This window comes from Corvus kubaryi, unplaced genomic scaffold (assembly GCF_017639235.1).
Source record: "Corvus kubaryi isolate FWS band 111438036 unplaced genomic scaffold, C.kubaryi_AGA036_p1.0 37391, whole genome shotgun sequence".
In the NCBI taxonomy this organism is placed as follows: domain Eukaryota; kingdom Metazoa; phylum Chordata; class Aves; order Passeriformes; family Corvidae; genus Corvus; species Corvus kubaryi.
Genome location: NW_024581130.1, coordinates 10,497,897 through 10,517,124, shown reverse-complemented (window position 1 = coordinate 10,517,124; position 19,228 = coordinate 10,497,897). Strand labels below are relative to the sequence as shown.

The following is a 19,228-nucleotide window of genomic DNA, read 5'->3' as shown; positions in this document are numbered from 1 at the left end:
CTCATCTTTTGTCGTCAGTGGCAGGACAAAACGTTTCTGAGTGACTTCACTAATGAAAGCAGTGGAAGAATTATAACAAGGAGATAAAGCCCAAAATAGCACAAGGCCAATAAGTGTGAGATAGAAAATGTCACGCTGAATGTGGAGTTTAATTAAATCCTAAAAAACGGTACGGGAAAAATGGTTTCTAATCTACAGTTGCTTTGTTGAAAGGGAGGCAAACCTGGGAAGAGTTTTTAGAGAGCTTTGAGGGTTTCATAGGGCCCAGCTGTCAAATTTTAAGGGGTTCTTTATTCTTTCAGCTTCCAAAGCTCTGCTCTGTTTGGAGACAGTGCAGGTGTTTTGGGATGGCTGGAGGTGAGGAGCTGATCGTTCCCTGTGTGGCCAAGAGCTGCTTGAGCTCTGGGTTTTGCACAGTCTTGAGACAAGTTCCTTGCCTTGGAATCCCTTCCTGCAGCTGAAAATTCCTGTTTAGCTTTTACAAATTGCTAAGGAGATACAATGGACTGTAAAGCTGGCCCAGAAACTCAGTCATGGGAAGAGGAAGAGCAGTGGGAATGCTTCAGTGTGATTTGTCTCCCTCCCTGCAGGTTTGATCCCCAAAAATAAAATTCCCGTCTGTTCAAGTTGTCATCTCTGCTAAAAAAGCTTTGCAGCCAGGATAGACGGCCCTGGCGTGGAGGGGAGCAAACATTCCTTGGCATTATCTTCCTTAGATCCATAATTCCTGGTGGCTGACCTGTGGGAGTGGTGTCATCCTGCTGAACAAGGGTATTATTTTATAACCTTTTACAAGTTATCAAAGCCCTAAGGTAATTGCTTGTAGGATTGGAATGCTAGTTAGAGGAATGCATCGCTCTCTGGTATTCCCAGCCTTGCTCATGGATAATGGGAAAAAGTTTTTCTATGCACGGGTTCATCCCAGCTCGCTTCTCCCTTGGCAGCAGCATTGTCCAGGGCATCCAGCAGCACCCTTCCAGAAGGACCTTTTAAAAATCCTCATGGATTTTTAAAACTTGAGGAAAGTTTCAGTGCTTGGGTTCCAGGCTTTAATCTCACATCAAAGTCATGGGGAGCTGAAAACGATTCAAAATGAAAATTTTAAAAAAATTGTTAGGAGGAATCGTGACAATATTCTGGGATTTGGGTGCCTGAATATTCTTGGACATACTTCTTTTGACTGGAGTGTTAAACCAGGTATGTGGAGATAGGTAGAAATCAGGTTTCTAGTTCAAGCTCAAGAGTATTAGAAATCAAATTTTTAAACTGCTTCTACTAATAAAACTGTACAGTGTTTAATATATTAGATTTATAGATACTGTGTATAATGATTTAATGGATGAGAATTCCAAGAAAAAGGTGCATTATAAGAAGATGGCAAATCTGAGAAATACATTTTTTTCTACATAGAATCTTCACAGATGTTTGTGGCTCTGTGTATACCCAAATAATTAAACAAGTTTTAATAGCTGATCCACTTGGGTCGGGCTTTGCTCTTCTCACTGGACAGTTCATCCAGTTGGATTCAGCCTCAGTTTATTCAGCTGGGTTACTGTAGTGTATTTTTATGATATTCATGTGTGACTTCAGGTACAGATCCCTGGATTCTGTGTCTCAGCATTCCCAGTGAGCACAGACCCTTCTCTCTGGCTGGGTCTGGGAGCCCCATTTCTAATTTAAAAGGGGACATTGGAGCATTCAATGAATTAACTTCGCTGAAAGGCTCAATTTATTTAATAGCAAAGACTAAGCACTAAAGACAGCCTTGTATCAAAGAAATCCCAGCCATGCCAGATCCTTGGGATATCTCTTGCTGTCTAATTTCAGTCTCTTGCTCTGCTCTGCCCACATGGTGTCAGGAGGGCCTCTGAGCAGTGGCACTGTGAAATTAAGTAGTTTTTAAAAAGGTCTGAGCATTAATCCTACAGGGTTGAAATAAGTTTGAAAAGCAGCTTAACTTTAATGCAGTTATGTTCAACAAATACTGTTGGGAGACCAAAGTATATTTAGGTATTCCCAGTCAGGCTACACTTCAGAAGTGATTTAATTAAAATATTTCACAGCACTAGATCCCATTTTTGTTCGTTTTTCTCTTGATTTCTGTTACCCATCACTGTCCTGTTGAATAGTAGAAGATTATAAAACCCTCTCAGCTTCTGGAGAATATGGCATGACTGCTGATTCCATCAATCCTTGTTCAGGAACACTGCTTGGAATGGGGATTCTGTGCCAGGCTTTGGGATGGGGGTGGGGGGAATCTGTTTAAAAGGGAAAAACCTTTCACAATATTTTTAATTACGGACTTCAGGCTCAAATTATTTTTGTCCTCACCCACGGGTGCTTACAGGGAGTGCAGGGATAAATTGTTAGTGTGATTCCCCTGGGGATAATTGAGAATGGACTCCTAAAAGTAACAAAGCATAATTGGCACCCAGAATTCCCAAGTGGGGTTTGGGAAGCCCGGCTTGATCTTCTCTGCTGCACTGCAGCTGCCGTACCTTTGGCATTACCCCCACCATGTTTTTGCCTTCATTGTGGCAGATAATTTCTGTCATTGTTCTGTGATTCCATAATTATTGCAAATCATCACAGTGCTGTGACTCTGGGCCATTTTCCTTTTAAGAACATGTTTGTGTATATTACGAAAATTCCTAAAAATAGTTTTGTTGGATTTGGTCCTTGTATTTTAGTGTGACTGGCAGAGTAATCCTTCTGTAGGGTACCTGTTCAGGAACGTGGGGTTTCCTGTGTGAGATACACTCTGCCCTTTTCATATTGCTTAATTATTTCATATATTAATATAAAACTTAATTGAATTTTTAATTTGAGTTGGGAAATGCCTGAATATTCTGAATATCCCAACAAGACCATTCATGTTGTGGATGAGATAGAGCAATGTTACGTTTGCAGGACCACATCACGCTGCAGGTTGTGTCTCTTTGGCATGATAAGAATCTGAAATGCTTGGGAATATATTAAATTCTTGAAATTTTTAATATTGGGATATTTCCATCCATGAACCTACTCTGTGAGCAGTTTTTGAATAGCCCATTCACTGAATACAGGTGACTTCAAACCCACATAGAGAAAACAGATGGAAGTGATAAATCCAAGGAGCAGTTGGGAACAACAGCCTGTGTTGGGGCAGAAAAGGTTTTGTTGAGGGGATTTATCTGAAGAAGTCAATGAAAATCACAGTGGACAAAAAATTACCTGCTGTTAAAATGGTAATACAGGGATTGAATCGACTGAATGAAAACCTAAACCCAGAAAAACAGGTGGTTAAAAACCAGGGAAGGTGCAAAAGAGAAAACAAAAGCTGAGGAATGTTTATGCTCAGTATCTGATTATTCTTTTATTTTATCCTCTTTTTTTGTGCATTTTATTTGCCAAGGGAGTATTTTTAAGAGAATATTCGTTTCTTAATTTTTTAAAGAAAATGTTATTAAGAAAACAGTTTTAAGAAAATCTTTTAAGGAAATTATTTATTAAGAAACATTGGGATTTGGTATGAAATGCACTTTCATGTGCCCATCTATGTCAGTTTAAGGTTTGTCTTCCTTAGTTTGTGGTGTTGTGATACAGAAAATATTTGGATTTATCAAAGTTTGTGTCTGAGTCAAGGATGGTTCACCTGTAGCACGAGAGCTCATATGGAGACTCGCTGGTAAATCCACACCTTTGACCCAGTGGAATTCTGTCAGGAGGAATTCCCAGAGCTTCCTTGGAGGTGGTTCTCTGCATGTGATTTGCTCTTGTAGGAGCTAAAAACCATCGGCTCTGGCCTGTTCTCGAGCCAAGTGCATTTCTTTAACTTATCTTCCAAGTCATGTCAAAATACCAAAATATTTGTCGAGCTAAGCAGCAAAATAATTTATTTCTGGGTAAGAAGAAGTAAAAAATCCAGACAGAGCACACACCCCACTGCTGTTCCTCAGACATTTTGTGATGATGGCGATGATCTTGTGGTCAGCAGAAGAATCCTTGAAGAGCAGAAATGGTGTCGAAGTGCTGAAGGATTTAAATGGACATTTTTCCACGTGAAGGAAGCCAATTATTACTGGCATGAGCAGCATAGAGCACTCTGTACTCTCCAGATGCAAAGATCATGAGGGTGACAGCTCTGCCACAAAGTCGTCTTCCAAGTGTTGGATTTGAGCCAGAACATTTTTTTTCCCCCCAAGAATGAGGAAGTATAAAAGCAAAGATGCAGTTTATTATAAATTCATCCTGTCAAAAGTGGATTCCCCCTGGGATTTATTCCAGAGCTGTGCAAGAAAAAGCAAAATAGGTCCAAGAAGTCCTGGGAGATAGCTTTGGGGAATGTATTTCTAGTTATTCCTAGAATATGTTTTCATCTTCCAGGGTTTTTTAAGCCTTACGTGGTAGAATTTGAAGATCTGGTTTTCCATGCTTATGGCAGTCTCACATCAGGATGTTCTCACTGATTTCAGTGGAATCATCCTTTAAGCCTGGAGGGTTAATTTAATGGTGTCTCCACCAGGTAACTCTCACTGCTGTCAGCCTTGTGGGAATTACAAGGAATTATAAAGGGGATTTCCTTCCATGCCTATGTTCACCTGCCAGACCCTAATCCTAAAGTGTGACAACCGTGGGGCACTGCCATGAGATGGGGGAGGCAAATCTTGTTGTTATCATTAATTTTGCTTGTTCATGTTCTAAAGGGACATTTTCCCTGGATTGGGGGAGGGTGTCAGGCATCTGTTGGTGGCCATTCCATATTTTTCTGTGCTCGGAGGAGACTGCAGCGCCCCAACAACAAAGGTTTTGTCAGTAAAAACAATGACCCTGGCGAAATTGTAAAGGAACAAAATGATGTGCAGAACAATCATCAAGTGACTAATGAGAGCAAACAAAGAACTTGCAAACAAGCCCCAAACTCCTGACAGCAGAAAACACAAAGCTCTGGGGTAAGGGAAAGTGCAGAGTGTGTTCATGGGCACCCAGCTGAAAGGAACTTGGGGCTCTCGTGGTCTTCCAGTGTTCATTGTTCCCGTGTTTGCCGTGGTGAGAGCTCCTCCAGGGTGTGTGAGAGGAGGAAACTCTCAGCTTCATCAAGCCTTGTCGATTTGAAGAGGCACTTTAATGTCTTACAGCCTATTTCATCATATTCTCTTCCTACCTCTTGGTCTGCTGGTTTTATTCCCAGTTTTTAATTTGTCTCTGCTCTTCAGCAGGGTGGGCACGTCCCTGGAATATCTTGTGTTCCTTGTTGAGGGCTGGCTTGAACAAATGCACTTGTGAACAACGTGTGGTCATGCAGCATGTGGATTTAGGGAAAATGAAAAGAAGCAGAGAAACTAATTAGCCTGACACTGACAGGACAGTAAGACAGTTACAAAAATTCCTTAAAATTACTTTCTGTGGAAGTGCAAGAAGGACTGGAAGCCAGGGAGGATCTTTTTGTAGGGCCTCTTAAACCCTTCTTCACTCAGACCCGTTGGCATCTTCGTGGCCTCCTCTGGGCCTGCTGTAACAGCTCCCTGTCCTTCCTGTGCTGAAGGCTCTGGATTGGGATGCAGTGCTGCAGGTGGGAGGGTCTCGCTGGATTTCAGATATTCCCAGACAGAACTAGGTAGTGATCCTTGAAGAGTGAGTTGGATCTGGACGTCACTAAAGCTGACTTAACAATAGAGCTTTGGGATGTGTAAGATTATTCTGGGATACAGATCATTTTACAGCCTTAGATTAGCCCTGCTTTGCTTTGGATGCAAACTATGGCTGTTCTCCTGTTAACCTTTAATCCTGATTTTACAGAGCTAAAGCTTAGGTGCTGCTTTCTTCCTGTAGGCTGAGGAAGTCCAGCACTCACTTTTTGATCAGGGAAGAGGGTTGGGTTCTGCCCTCAGCTTTTCTTAGCAGCTTTCTCTACTTGCACAACTATGCAGAAAACCAGGATTTTCCCCAAAGAGGAAGCCTGAAGAGGGCAGGCTGGGCAGCAGCTTCCTGTCATTTGGGAGTCAGGCTTCAGCCCTCAAATCCATGATAGGCGCGGACACGGCGCAGTTGTTCCTGCGGGATCTCTGGGAATGCCAGAGCCTGATGCCAGCAGCTCCACGTTGCTCCAGGCAGGTTCTTCAGGGGACACTGCTAGGGCTTTGATCTGGGGTTTGTTGGGAATTCAGATACAGATGTCGTGTTTTGTTGACAAACACAGCCCTGATTTACTTTTATGTTGGGGGGGTCTTGATGGAGAGGAAGGGATTTCAGCAGTGACAAATGCTGCAGGGATGGAAGAGTTTAAAAGGAAGAGAAGGCAGCTTTTCTTCTGTATTAGGAGAAATTGATGCCAGGAAGCAGCATTTTTAAAGGAAGATGACTGTGGAATGGAGCTGTTACCCAGAAAGGATGGGTTTTCCTGACCTTCCTTCCTTCCCCTCCTCACGTCCTTGGGAAGTGCTGTTACATTTCACTGCTCTGAATAGTGCTGAGTTTGGCAAATCCAGCTGATTCGGGCTCTTGACTTTGTTCTGAGTTTTAGATGAGTTTTTAAAATACTTTATCCTTCACTGTCTGATAAAAGGAGATTTGTTGCTCTGTTTGGGCTAAAATACAGAGACTTCCCTTCACACCCTAGAAAGATTGAAGTTGATGCCTTAATTCTAAGAATACCTGTTAACAAATTATTATTGTCTGCACCCCAACCTTTCCTTTTGATATTCATTTTATCTTTTCTGACACATAAAAATCAAAACCCTCAGTGGAGTCTCATTTACCGAAATCATTCAACTGAAAATTCCCAGACTGTGCCATCTGTGAGATCACTCTGTTTATTTAATGGGTTGGAGTCAGGAGTTTTGAGCACAAACACTCAAAAAGCTTCACTTAGCATATTTGTTCTGCAATTCAGATTGTTGGGTTTTTAATTTTAAGTAAGGAAATGTTTTGAGTAATAGTACAGAAAATAAAGGATGTAAACTCAAGTCCCTGTTCTTAATGGGACTTGAATCTTAATGGATTCCAAGTGGTTTTCAAGGCAAAGCAGATCAGGAATAGATAAAACACGGGGTTTAATGCAAATGAGAATAGGGTGGTAAAAGAATTTAATTTTAATTTTTAATATAAATGTATTAATATATAAAATTATTTTCATATAAATTTAAAATAGAGGGTGGAATCTGTGATACAGATCTCCCTTTTGATTTGGGGGTTTGACTCTGAACAGGAAAATAAGTCACATTACAGAGATGCAATCCCATTGACTCCACAGGAAAGTTATCACTCCACAAACACAATGATTTTTGTTCAGTTCATTTCTTTCCCTTATCTTTCTGTTTTCAGGCTGCAGCCCAGGCAGGGGAGGGTCAGCTCTAATTTTGTGCTGTTCCCTCCACCCATGTAAGGAAATTCCTTGCCTTCCACATCAGTTCTATTGTTTCCGGCTGAGTGGTGGCAGCTTCGGGAGAGTTTGCCAAGGGTTTCAGTGGCAAAATTAGCCCACAAAAGCTGTTGGGTTGCATCAGCTCAGGGGAGGATGGATGTTTTGAAATGAAAACTTAATTTCACAGAGCCATAGGATGGTTTGAAGGGACCTTAAGATCATCCCGTTCCAACCCCAGTCTGATCACGATGGTTCTGATCACAGGCGTGGGGTTAGGGAGTGTAAAATGCATAAAAGCATAAATGTGTGTTTGGAAATACCAAATTATTTCTAGGCAGTGATGACTCAGATGAGACTGGTGTGAATTAGTCAGTGAAACCCACATGGCTTTACGAGTGTGCCTTTAATTGTGGGGGTTTTAACCCACACTGGTTTTGGTTCCTGGTGGTTAAATGAGAGGTTCAGTTTGAACACCTGAGTTTAAACTGTAGAATTTTTACCCAGAGCTTCAGCACAGCTTTTAGGAGTTTCTGTGCATGACAAACATGAACAGAATACTAGGATTATTTCAGAAATAAATGGCATAACAGGTAAAGCTCACCTTGGGAGCTTCACATAACTCTGGTCTGTGCTGTGTGTGGGGCAGATACTTTCAATTTTTAATTTGTTTGCTTTTAAAATAAAAAATACAGAGTAGTTTAGCTTGTTCTATGTCTTTAAGAAATTGAAATGGTAATCTTTAAATGGAGTGTGGCTGAGACGTGTAAATGTTTTAGTGAAGAGACCTTGAAATCAGTCACATAAATGAAGATGAAAATTCCACACAGGGTCTGTTCTACATTGTGTGTTATTTTCAGTGAGTAACAACATCCCAAAGGCAACCAAATGTCCCAATAATAGCTAAAATACTTCCATTTACCTATTTGCTTTTGAGGGAATTTTCCTAGAATGTAGAATGTTTAAAGCCCATCATCCAACTTCCCAAAATTTTAGCTTCTTGGAATAAAAAAACCTCCTGAAAATGATGATCTGAACAGCGACTGAAGTTTTGTTTCTGGGAGAAACTCTCTAAAGTTATACATGAGACTTGGATATTGAAATAAGAACAATGTTCTTGTCCCGTTCCCTGCTGTATAATTTTATGAGTTTGAATTAATATATAGGATTTCTTCTAAAAATAGGCTTTAATTTGGTTGTGTGTCCATTGCCTTTATTAACAACTTCTGCTCTTCTCAGCCCTAATTCCAGCCTTTAACTTCTCAAGCTTGGACACAGGGGAAAGTAGTTTTGCACCCTTAGTATGACAATTCTGCTGTAAAGAAATTACTTCTGAAAAAACATTGACTTTTTTCTATCCTTGGAAATTGTAATTTTGTGCTACTTAGCTTCGTATTATCTTGGGTTTGATGCCAGATTTGTTTTTTTTTTTTTTAAAACCCTTGATTTCCTTTTGAAGTTGACAAAAAGACAGGTTTTTCAGTGGGATTGTAATACAGTAACTGATTTAGTGCTCTCTGGAGAGTCAGAAAGAGAACAAAAGCCATTGTAGAGGAATAATGGGTGTTGGGATTTTTTGATTTTCTTTTTTTTCCAGCTTCCCCTTCAAGTTGTGTGATGAGAAATTCTGAAAAGACTTCTCAGTTCAAAACCTGTGATGTTCAGTGGTTTGGGTCAGAGCGTTCGTAAGTGGATGAGATTCAGCTGATAAAATCCCACGTGAATGTTAATTTATATCCTACAGTTCAGCAAGTCAAGTCTTTTGTTTTAATATGAACGCATCCAGCTCGATGTAATAATTACCATTTTATAGAATGGATAAATCCATTATTACTGGAAGTCTGGAACCAGCCAGCTCTCTGATCCTGTGGCTGATGGGATGTCACCTTTCCTGCGCCATGAGGAGCTTTTTAGCCTGTGTTGGAGCTGCTTTCTCAGCCCCGCTTGTGTGATATTGCAGTGAGTTTCAGAACTTCAGTTCTGGCAGCTCTCATCGGTGTTTAAGAACTTCATCATATCAAAACTGCTTTTAATTAATGAAAGGAGCCAGGCTGTAATGCAGTTCTCACATGCTGGCAGACCCGTGTGCTCCCTAATGTTTTGCCACACTTTGCTCTGATGTTCTTTCTTAAATATCTTTATTTTTTATCTCCATATCACACTGGGGGGGTTTCTGGCATCTCAGCAGAGCTGTGGTCATTGCAGGAGGAGGGGGGAAATAATGAAGTTAATATTTCTCCTCTTTTGTTGGTTTTTTTTTTTAATATTCCTCGAACTGCAGGCTGCAGCTGGACATGAATTAATTCCCAGTGCTGCGTGGATGATAATTGGAGGGAATAAACACGTGTGGGGCTGGGCTGTGTGTGTGCCTGACGTGTCTGTCTGAGCTAATTGTGGGGCACTATTTACGGTCAGTGAAGAGGAATAGGCCCTTGGCATCCTGCCTTTCAGCTGACCTATTTTAGCCATCTATCTTGGAGGGGGATCAATCACAACACACAAGGACCAACTTCTCTCCACTGGCTCTGCAAAGCACCCAGAGTGTCGAAACCCAACGCAGATCTCAGCATTTAAGACTTGAATGTAATGACACAAACCCTTCGTGTGGGGTTTGACATAAAAACAACATTTGGGTTTGATGTGAAGCTCTGAAATACTCATTTATGGCATTGTGGGATGAAAAAAATCACAGCTGCTTTGCAAACTGAGCACTTAGAATTGCTTTGCCAAATTGAAATTATTTATTTACATTTCTTAGCAGAGTTGCACTCCAGCCCTGGTGTTTGAGCTGAGAAGCTCTAGGAACAGATAAAAGTCAGCAATTCCATTTTGGGGGAGTTTCAGGCTTCCCGTGGTCCCCCAGGGAGAGCACAGGCAGTCTTGGCAATTTTATCCATCATTTGTATTCTCTGTGAGCACAGGGCTGAGCTGCTGTTGGGGCTGCCTGTATTTGATGTGAAAGTGAGTGCCCTTGGAATGGGATGGTGACTCCGGCGCTCGTGTGACACTGAGGACTCGTCCCTTTTGGGGTAAAAGCACAGGGAATGTTCCAATCCTGCTGCTGGCCTGGGACTGAGCCTCCTGAGCCAGCTCAGGGTGAATCCCAGCAAGGCTGTGCCCGCACCAGCACAGGCAAGAACTGAACCTGTGTCTGTGTATGGCTGCCTGCTTTCTGTGGATTTGCTGCTGGGGATTCCTGATGTTTCCCTCAGTTGAACATCCCAGCTCTAAGCTCATATTACATAACTCTTTTAATAAGAATTTTTAAAAATTCTGTTTAACAGAGTGTTTGGTGGAGCTGACATCACTTCCAGAGCCTGGAGCAGTTATCCTGTAGCTCTTCCCCAGCCGTTCTGGGAAGTCCTTCCCATGGCAGGGCCTCCAGGAGCTGCCCTGGCTGCTGACCCCTCGAGCCCGGCCTTCGATCAGCTGAGAGAGCTAGCTACAGTGTGGGGGCTTGGAAGAAATTCCCAGTTTGCTACTGGTTTGGCATAATGGCTTCCTGATGGCCATGGAACTATTAAGTTCGAGGCCGGTTTAATGCGTGAGGTTGAAGAAAAGAATCAGCCTCTGCTAAAAATTTCTTTACACTTGGTAGGTGGAGGATGAAGCAAATAGTGTAGCGTGAAGTGGATTTGGGATATCAGAGTTTGGACATGAGAATTCCAGTTGCACAATTTGATTATCCCCTCAAAGCATCCCTCACTGAGGGTGGCTGAGTGCTGAGGGTGGTTGTACCTGGGAGAGCTTTGCAGAAGGAAAATCTCTTCTGTTCTTCCTAAGTTCTGAGTGATTTCATAAAACCGTGGAATGGTTTGGGTTGGAAGGGACCTAAAAGCTCACCCAGTTCCAGCCCTGCCGTGGGCGAGGACATCTTCCACTATCCCAGGGTGCTCCAAGCCCCATCCAGCCTGGCCTTGGGCACTTCCAGGATTTGTGTCTGATTTGTTGTCTGTTCCCCTCACCTTAAACACTGGGCTTGATTTTTCTGGGGCAGAAATAATTTCCTAAGTTTTGCACAGTTTCACTCTTTTTTTCCCTCCCAGATTTTCAAAATTATTTAAATTATCAAATCTAATTTTCTACAGAAACACACTGTTGAGTTTGTTGGAATGGAGTGTGCACAGTTTCCATGAGTACACTTTAAATGGGTACCTGTGAAATACGACCTATTTAAAAATCTGTATGATATATATTTAAATACATCCTGAGTTAAATATTTAAATGACATTTTCAGTCACTTGCAAGGTCAAATTTATCACAGAACTTGTGTAACCTACTCTGCGTGATGTGATGTTAAAGCTCTGCTTACAACAGAGCTTTGGGGGTTGAACTTTGCTGTCACTGCTACGTTTAGGATGAATTTTTGTTACTTATTTGGTATTTCTGTGCACAAAAGAAAGTGAAGAGGCAGCTATTTCTCAGCTGTTTTTGATAAGCAAACAGCTGGGGACGTGTCACATCCAGATGTTGAGTGTCCTGGCACCATTCCCTGAGGAATACTCTGGTTGGCAGCACCCCATGGCCTCGCAGTTCCTGGGCATCTTCCTTGACCTCAGTGGCGTCTCCCTGAGCATATTCCCTTCTCCAGAGCTGCTCTGGCCATGGAAACAGCTGGATGGGAATCACTGGGATGTTGTTGCAGTGCTGTGTGCTGCCATCTAATGGGAGCCAAGCACTGTCATTCCTTCTGCCAGGAGGGAGGGACGGCCACTGGGCTCTGTCCACTCGACGCAGGTGTAAATCTGCTGGAAAAAAATGGTGTGAGCATCTTGCAGATCTCAACATGGACACTGATAAATTGTGTACAGAGCTACTTCCTGCTTTTCCTGATTTTCTTTCTTTCTTTCTTTCTTTCTTTCTTTCTTTCTTTCCCTCGTACAGGCTCTTGATGGAAATGTATATGATCACCTTAAGGATTATTTAATGGCATTCAGCAGGACTGAACTAGAGACATGCCAAGCTGTACAAAACACATTCCAGTTTTTACTGGAGACTTCCAGCAGGGTAAGTTTGAACTGAATGATCCTTTGTAACTGAATCCTTACAGCATGGACAAATCCCCATGGCTTAAGATTTGCTTCCAAAATCATGACAAAACTGAAGGGTTGTTATTTTTGGTTACTCCTGAGTGGTATTAAGTTAGAAGACACCAGACAGTTTTCTTGGGGAGAATTTTTCCTCCAGCACCCAAGCTGCCTTCCCCTGAGTGCATTTGCATCCAGAGATGCTCAGTTCTCCTCACCCTGCGTGGTTGGGGGCGGAAATTGCAGCTGAGGGCTCTGCACGGTGTAATCTGCAGCAGAGCCCTGGGTAACTGCTTGGATCGTTTCTTAATAATTGTCTGTCAACTTAAAATCCAAACTATTACGCTGTTTTCTCCCTGGAATTAAGAGTGGCAAACACAGCAAACAAATTAGAGCCTTGTCATAGACGTGGTTTGTTTGCTTTGTCGAGCAGCCAGACTCAGAGAGGCGTGATCGCTTCCAGGGTAATTTTGATACTTAAATAATTCATCTGCTGGGCTAAAAAAAAATAATTGCCATTGAGCTCAGAAAAGCTGCTTTGGTGCAGTCATAATATTCCTTTATACATTTACCTTACCCACCCACCCAGAAACAGAGCTCATTCACACAGAGATGTGGAGCAAAAGCTTATTTAACACGTTCCTTATTTACCTCCAAGCAAGTGATCTCACACCTTCACAGATCTAAAGTGAGGGCATGAAAAATGGGCTTCACCCTCAGCTTTGAATTTACTTGGCAGCAACTGTAAAAATAATCAAAATACCATTTTCTTTTCAGTTGTAGAAGGACTTCCAGTAATTTACCTTGGGGTGTATCATTCAGGTCGGCTTCAAATACCTTCCCCAAAAATGCTGGCTTGGAATCTTTTAGCTAAACAGGCTTCTGTGTAATGTCTGCATAATTAATTTTTCACTGTTGTATCAGATCCTTTGTGTTCAAAATACTTGGAGAGCTGCCTGGTTGGGACTTTGATCCAATTCTAAACTGTCACATCCAAACAGTTTGTTGGAGTAGGAATCCTTTCCTTGGACATTTGTGTGCCCTGAGTTTGCGTTACCCAGGCTGGAGAGCTCCAGGTCTGGCTTATTTTACACAATAACCAAGTCAGGCTGTGTGTGTGAGGGAGGCAGTTGTGTTTCTGCTTCAGTCCGTGGGCACAATGCCTGGAGAGGGGACAGAAATGTAAATCCAGCTGGCAGGTCTGAACAGGGCTTTTACAACTGCTTTTTACAACTCGATTTGCTTCTCTCCTTGTGCTTCAGGAATGCAGAGGAGAAAAAATTGTGTTGCTTTGCTAGTGAAAACGTGTGTCTTGCTCTGAATATATTGACTGGTGGATTTTTCCACCGGCTTTGCTTATCCTTTCTTTCCGTGACAGGTCCAGGTTGCAGTAATCAGCCCAAAAAAAGGAGAGGTGAATCCAGAAAAAAAACATTTTCTCTCCACCAAAACCCACTCATGTCTTTCAAAAGAAGCTTGAGTTGTTAAACATGTAATAAATTTGTTAGCAATTTAGAATAAACCTGTCATCAAAGCAAAGGTTTTAAATATTTATTGGAGGTTTTGAATGCTTCACCTGTTCTTTGTTAGTTTGCAGTACAAGCTGGGCAGGCTCTGCTTAGAAGAGACACTTCAGTTCATTGGGAGGAATACTTCAGCTGTTCCATCTGAACTGTATTTCTGTTTGTGGGATGGAATTAAATTGTATTTGCTTCAGAAGGACACAAGCTGCTTCCCACAAGTGCCAGGGATGGCTCCTTGGCTGGGCAGGGCTGGCGGTCTCCTCACGTGATGCAGACTGAGGGAAACTGCTAAAAACCAGATTTTCTGTATAAAATGCAGATTTTCCATAGTTTTATCACAACAATGTTTGTTGGAGCTCTCTTTTATTGCTCCTGGGTCAGGGTGGCTCCTGTCATTCCTTTGACACTGGAATAGGAACACTGACCCCAAAGAGGGTAAAGGATATTGGAAAGGAATTGTTCCCTGGGAGGGTGGGCAGGCCCTGGCACAGCCCAGAGCAGCTGTGGCTGCCCCTGGATCCCTGGAAGTGTCCAAGGCCAGGCTGGACAGGGCTTGGAACAGCCTGGGATAGTGGAAGGTGTCCCTGCCCATGGCAGGGGGTGGCATGAGATGATTTTTAAGGTCCCTTCCAACCCAAACCGGTCTGGGACTGTGATTTTGTGAAAATGTAATTTAAGTTCCGTTTCGCTTGAACAGTCTTACTCAAGACTTGTACTTCTTGCACTTCTCTTTTGGAAAAAAGCTGGTTTTCTTTGGAGCATTTTCTGAAATTCCATTTGCTGTTTCGAGTAACATTTCTGTGAGGTTTCTGGTAAGAGGGCAAGTAATTTCCTTTCTGCACATCTCTGGCTGTGCCTTGTTTCTGCATATGGGATACATTTCCTGTTCGATTTCAGGTCTGTTTTGACCTGTCAATTGACATTGACTTCAGAAAGAAACTGTGTAAGGACACTGATTTAATTACCGAGTAACAGGAAATCTATTTGGAAAAGTTGCACTTTAATCCCAAGGATACAGTGTTGCTTTGGAGTATTTTTATTTTCTTTTTATCAATTGTCCATTATTTTTTGCAAATGCAGGATTTCATGTGCTGGGCTTGCACATTCTCCCGAGCCTTCTGTTCTGATAACAGTTGTTTCCATTTTTAACCACTTATTGTGGCTTTGAGGGGAAGTCTCTTAGGAGTGCTGTTGGAAAAATGACTTTTCTCTTTGAACTGAGTTGCTTGGGAGTCAGATTTCTGTGGGGAGAGTGTATTAAAATATCCATGCAGGTTTTCACGTCCTCAGTAACTTCATTTTGGGTTTTTTTTCCTAATTGAATTTAAAATAGTTCCACATATTTGGCCAGGGTTGTGTGCTATGGTCAGTGTGGATGTAAGGGACAATTCAGTGGAATAGCTGGTTAAATGAAATGATTTTGATGCCAGATCAGTGCTGAGCATCCTCTGAAGCTGCAGATGTTTCCTTCTTTAATATTTTCTGAATTTCTGTTTCTGGGAATTCGTGATGCAAATCCCTGTCTGTTTTCTCCCCATTTGAGTGTGTTTATGTTCAACTGCTCAAATTGGAGCAGTAATTATGTACTTTCCTGGTTTAGATGAGTGTATTATTGGCCCTGGAGGACTATTTACTTTCTTTAACTGGAGATTAATTTTTTACAGTTCAGTATTTCAGCAACACAAGCATCAACATTTTGCTGCATTAGAGAACAAGTTTTATTTCCCATTGTCCACCCAGCACAGAGTTCTCGGTCATGCACAATGCTGCTATTTCTGGATAAATACCATCTTTATTATCTCCTTTGTACATGTAAACCCTCAGTTTGGTAATAGATTGATATAATTTTGATGCATTGTCATCAATTGAGGCAGTGAATGCTCTGTAAGAGTTCTTCAAGCAGTGATCCTATTTTTTTCATCTTGCAATCACTGGGTATTTCTTTGTAAATCTGTGTAAATTGTGACATAAGAGGTTTGTTTAGGGATCTGTGTCATGCTGCCTGAAACGTATCATTAAACAAATTTAGGAGCTGAAGGAGTTTTGCTTCAGCAAAATGCAAGCTTGGAGAGTTTCTCTGAAAGCAATTTAATAAAGAGAGACGAAGTTTGTTACTGATTTTGGATGCATTATTCCAAATAGTCCTTTCAGCTCCCACAACTAATAATTTCTGCCAAATTAAGACTTTTCAGCTTAAGAAAGAGCAGTGCACAGGAAATTACCCACAAGAGGAGAGAAAAATATTTATGGCAGCGACACCACAGAGTGTCTGTTTAATAGTTGGTGCTTTTCCCCCCATTTTGTAGGTGGATGGCAGGGATATTTTAGGTCCTTGTCACCCGGTGTGTGTCCTGCCAGTACCTCTGACCAACTCAGGTCCTCAGTTCCCTGCTGGTGCACCCAAGCTCCTGCTGCAGGTTTAATCTCAGTTGGAAACTCTCTGCTGGTTTTGCTCTCCAGCTGCTTTTCAGTTCACAAAGCAAGGAGTCTAAATAAACCTTTTTCTTTCCTCAGGTGGTGCGGGATTACAATCTCCAGCTGTTCTTACAGGAGAACTCCGCGTTCCACAAACCTCAGCCTTTCCAGTTCCAGCCAAGTGACAGTGACACTGTAAGAGCCCTGTGAATCCCTGCAGTTGCTTGGGCTTGCTCTATTTTAAAGCAGATTGTTATAAATGGGGAGAGAATCACTGGTATCCCAATCTGGTTTAACCCAGTGCTGTATTTTTGGGAGAGAAAGGGCGAGTGGCCTTGGTTGCAGGAGGTGGGTGATGGTAAAAAAAGCATCAAACAGGCTCTACATCATCCACAAAAGAGCAGAATCTTTTTTTGGCATCCAGATTGTGACTAACAGTCCTGTGTTTCACTGCTTTCAACCTAATTCCTACTAAATTTTGCTGCCTTTTTATCCTGCTGCAAGGTTCTCATAATACTCACTAATACTGGGTTACAACTGTGCCAATAAAGTGTCCCTACACACCTCAATTGCTCAAGGAATACTTAGAGATACATGTAGAGAATTACTAAAAATAATACTGTTAAAACACTGCGTTCCAAAGTAATATCCAAGAATCTTATCTTGGTTTCTGTGTTGCTTCCAAAGCAATCATTAATGACATTAAAATTGAGTGAATCAGAGCATGTAAGTGCGTTTCCAAACAGCACCTTGATTAAAGTGGGTTCTTGATGTCCCATTGACATTATTAATGTTATTGTAAGAATCAGCTGTTTAAAATAAGTTTGGATCTTTAAAGAATATAAACCTCTTTTTACTTGAATTCATTAGTGAAGTGACTTGGGCAGTCTTGATCCGCAGTTCAGGTGACTCGGATCAAGACTTGTATAGGAGTGATTTTCCCAGTCACCCTGATATGTCTGCCAGGGCTTCCTTTGAATTTCCCTTTTAACATTCTCTGATTTTGATTTTTCTTCCAGAAAGAGTCGGTTATTCTCATAAATAAACGTTTGGAGCATTCTCTTGGGTGGGATTGTTGGGGTGTCCTGTGCAGGGCCAGGAGCTGGACTTGATGCTGCTGATGGGTCCCTTCCAGCTCAGGATATTCTGTGATAAAGTTTGAGGTTGTTCTTGATAACAGTGAGCAGAATCTTTCTGAGTGTCTTTGCTCTGCCTCTCTAACATTTGCTGCTGTGTGTTCTCGTCCCTGTGCACTCCCTGCATCCAGAGTTTTAATGCAGTTCAGCTGGTGGAGATTGAGCCCTCACCTGTCAGTGCTATGAGAATGACCATAGCAGAGGTACCTGGGGGTGTTTCTGGTCAGCCTTGTGTTATCCCTGTGCATGTGGGATGCTGAATTTACACTCTGGAGAGGTGGCAACAGAATGCACGATCTCTAGATATATAAAACAGAAAAAAAGGGAAAAAAAAATCATTTTTCACAATAAGACTTCAAGGAGGAAAAATGAATTTAAGGGTGTTATTTGTGGGGGGCACCTTCACACTTTTCCTGTGCTCTTGCACAGGGTTTGTAATTGATACTGTAATCTTTTGGGGGCATGAATTAAAATTTCTCAGCTCAAGACAGTGCTGTGTGTAATTGGTTGCTGCTGCACTGTGAGAGGGGAAAGGTGTCTGACAACTGCAGGCTCTTGGTGTGCACTGATGAAATGCAGCCCTATTGCTGATTTAATTTTGCTCCTTTTCCACAGGGCCATCCCCATGGCCAGTAGAGCTGTAAGCCACTCCCATTAAACTCCTCAGTGTGAGAAATGCCAGGATTCTGTGCAGTGGTTCTTGTGTGGGCTCACAGGGTCCACGTGTACTGCTGGTGCAGCCTCACTCCAGGAAATTTTAAGAAGCGATGAATGGGTCGTTCATGTCTCAGTTCCTCACATGCAGCGACTCCTTTGCTTGGTTAACCCACTTGGGCTGCAGAATTCCTGCATTTCCTCAGTGCACTGCAGCTTCTAAAGCTTCAGCTGCTTAGGCTGTACCAGTTTTCCCCAAAATAATGAAATTATGCTTCTTTACGATCCATATGATTCTGCTCAGCTAACAGGATCCTGCCTGGGCAATCCCATTTTTAATCAATGAGTACATGAGAATGAAGGCTCTTGCTCAGGCTTTGAATTGGTCAGAAATTGGGTGTGTTCTAACTGATGGAGCAACATTTAATTGCAGGAGAACAATCACCAAGCATTCTTTTGCCACGTGTTCTGTTTGTGGATGTTCTGCAGAGTTTATCAGAGTTCTGGTTATCAGTTGGCTTTTAGTTTCTGTGGGTTGTGCATGATGATTTTCACACCAAGGACTGAAAGAGCCAAGTAGAGTCATAAATAGATCTCATCAAAAGTTTCATATTAACCTTTTCCAAGAACAAATTGTGGGCTCTCTTTGGGCTGATCCACTGGGACTGGGCTCAAAATTTGGAGTATTTTAGTATTACTGGAATGGAGCTGTGAGTGCTGTAGGCAGGAAGAATGTTATAAACCATATGGATATGGAGCTCTGAATGGAGAGCTCTGATTTGTGGTGTAAATTCCACTTTTACATGGTCCATCCCAAACTTTGGTTTTATAAGACAAGAGCTGTTCCCAGGATTTCTGTGCAGTCCTTGAGTCAGGGACACGTCAGTTTGCTTTCAAAATGATCCCAGAGTGCACAGCCAGAGCCTCCAAAAGGATCTGTTCCTGAGAAAGGAAGGAATGAAACAATTTTCCAGCAACTGCCAGGATTTTTGATCCCAAATATCCCAGTTGCACTAGGTGAAATGTACCCTCTTGAGTGCCCACAAAGAGAAAACCTCTTCAAAATGTTTTACATGAATCAGGTATTTTCCATTGTCTAAGAACTTTGCTTTGAGCTTGAATTGAGGCAGTTTT

At 42.0% G+C, this 19,228-nt stretch overlaps 1 protein-coding gene across 2 annotated transcripts in view; it reads left to right on the top strand.

Annotated features, from left to right (window-relative positions):
* Positions 1-19,228, top strand: part of FCHSD2 (FCH and double SH3 domains 2) — a 123,282-nt gene that overhangs the window by 77,190 nt on the left and 26,864 nt on the right. The window contains exons 9-11 of one of the 2 annotated variants that reach the window (XM_042038119.1): positions 12,224-12,346; positions 16,404-16,499; positions 17,572-17,643. In XM_042038119.1, coding sequence (XP_041894053.1) covers positions 12,224-12,346; positions 16,404-16,499; positions 17,572-17,643 — 291 coding nt within the window. The remainder of the gene's footprint in view (positions 1-12,223; positions 12,347-16,403; positions 16,500-17,571; positions 17,644-19,228) is intronic. The other variant, XM_042038120.1, reaches the window with a different exon arrangement.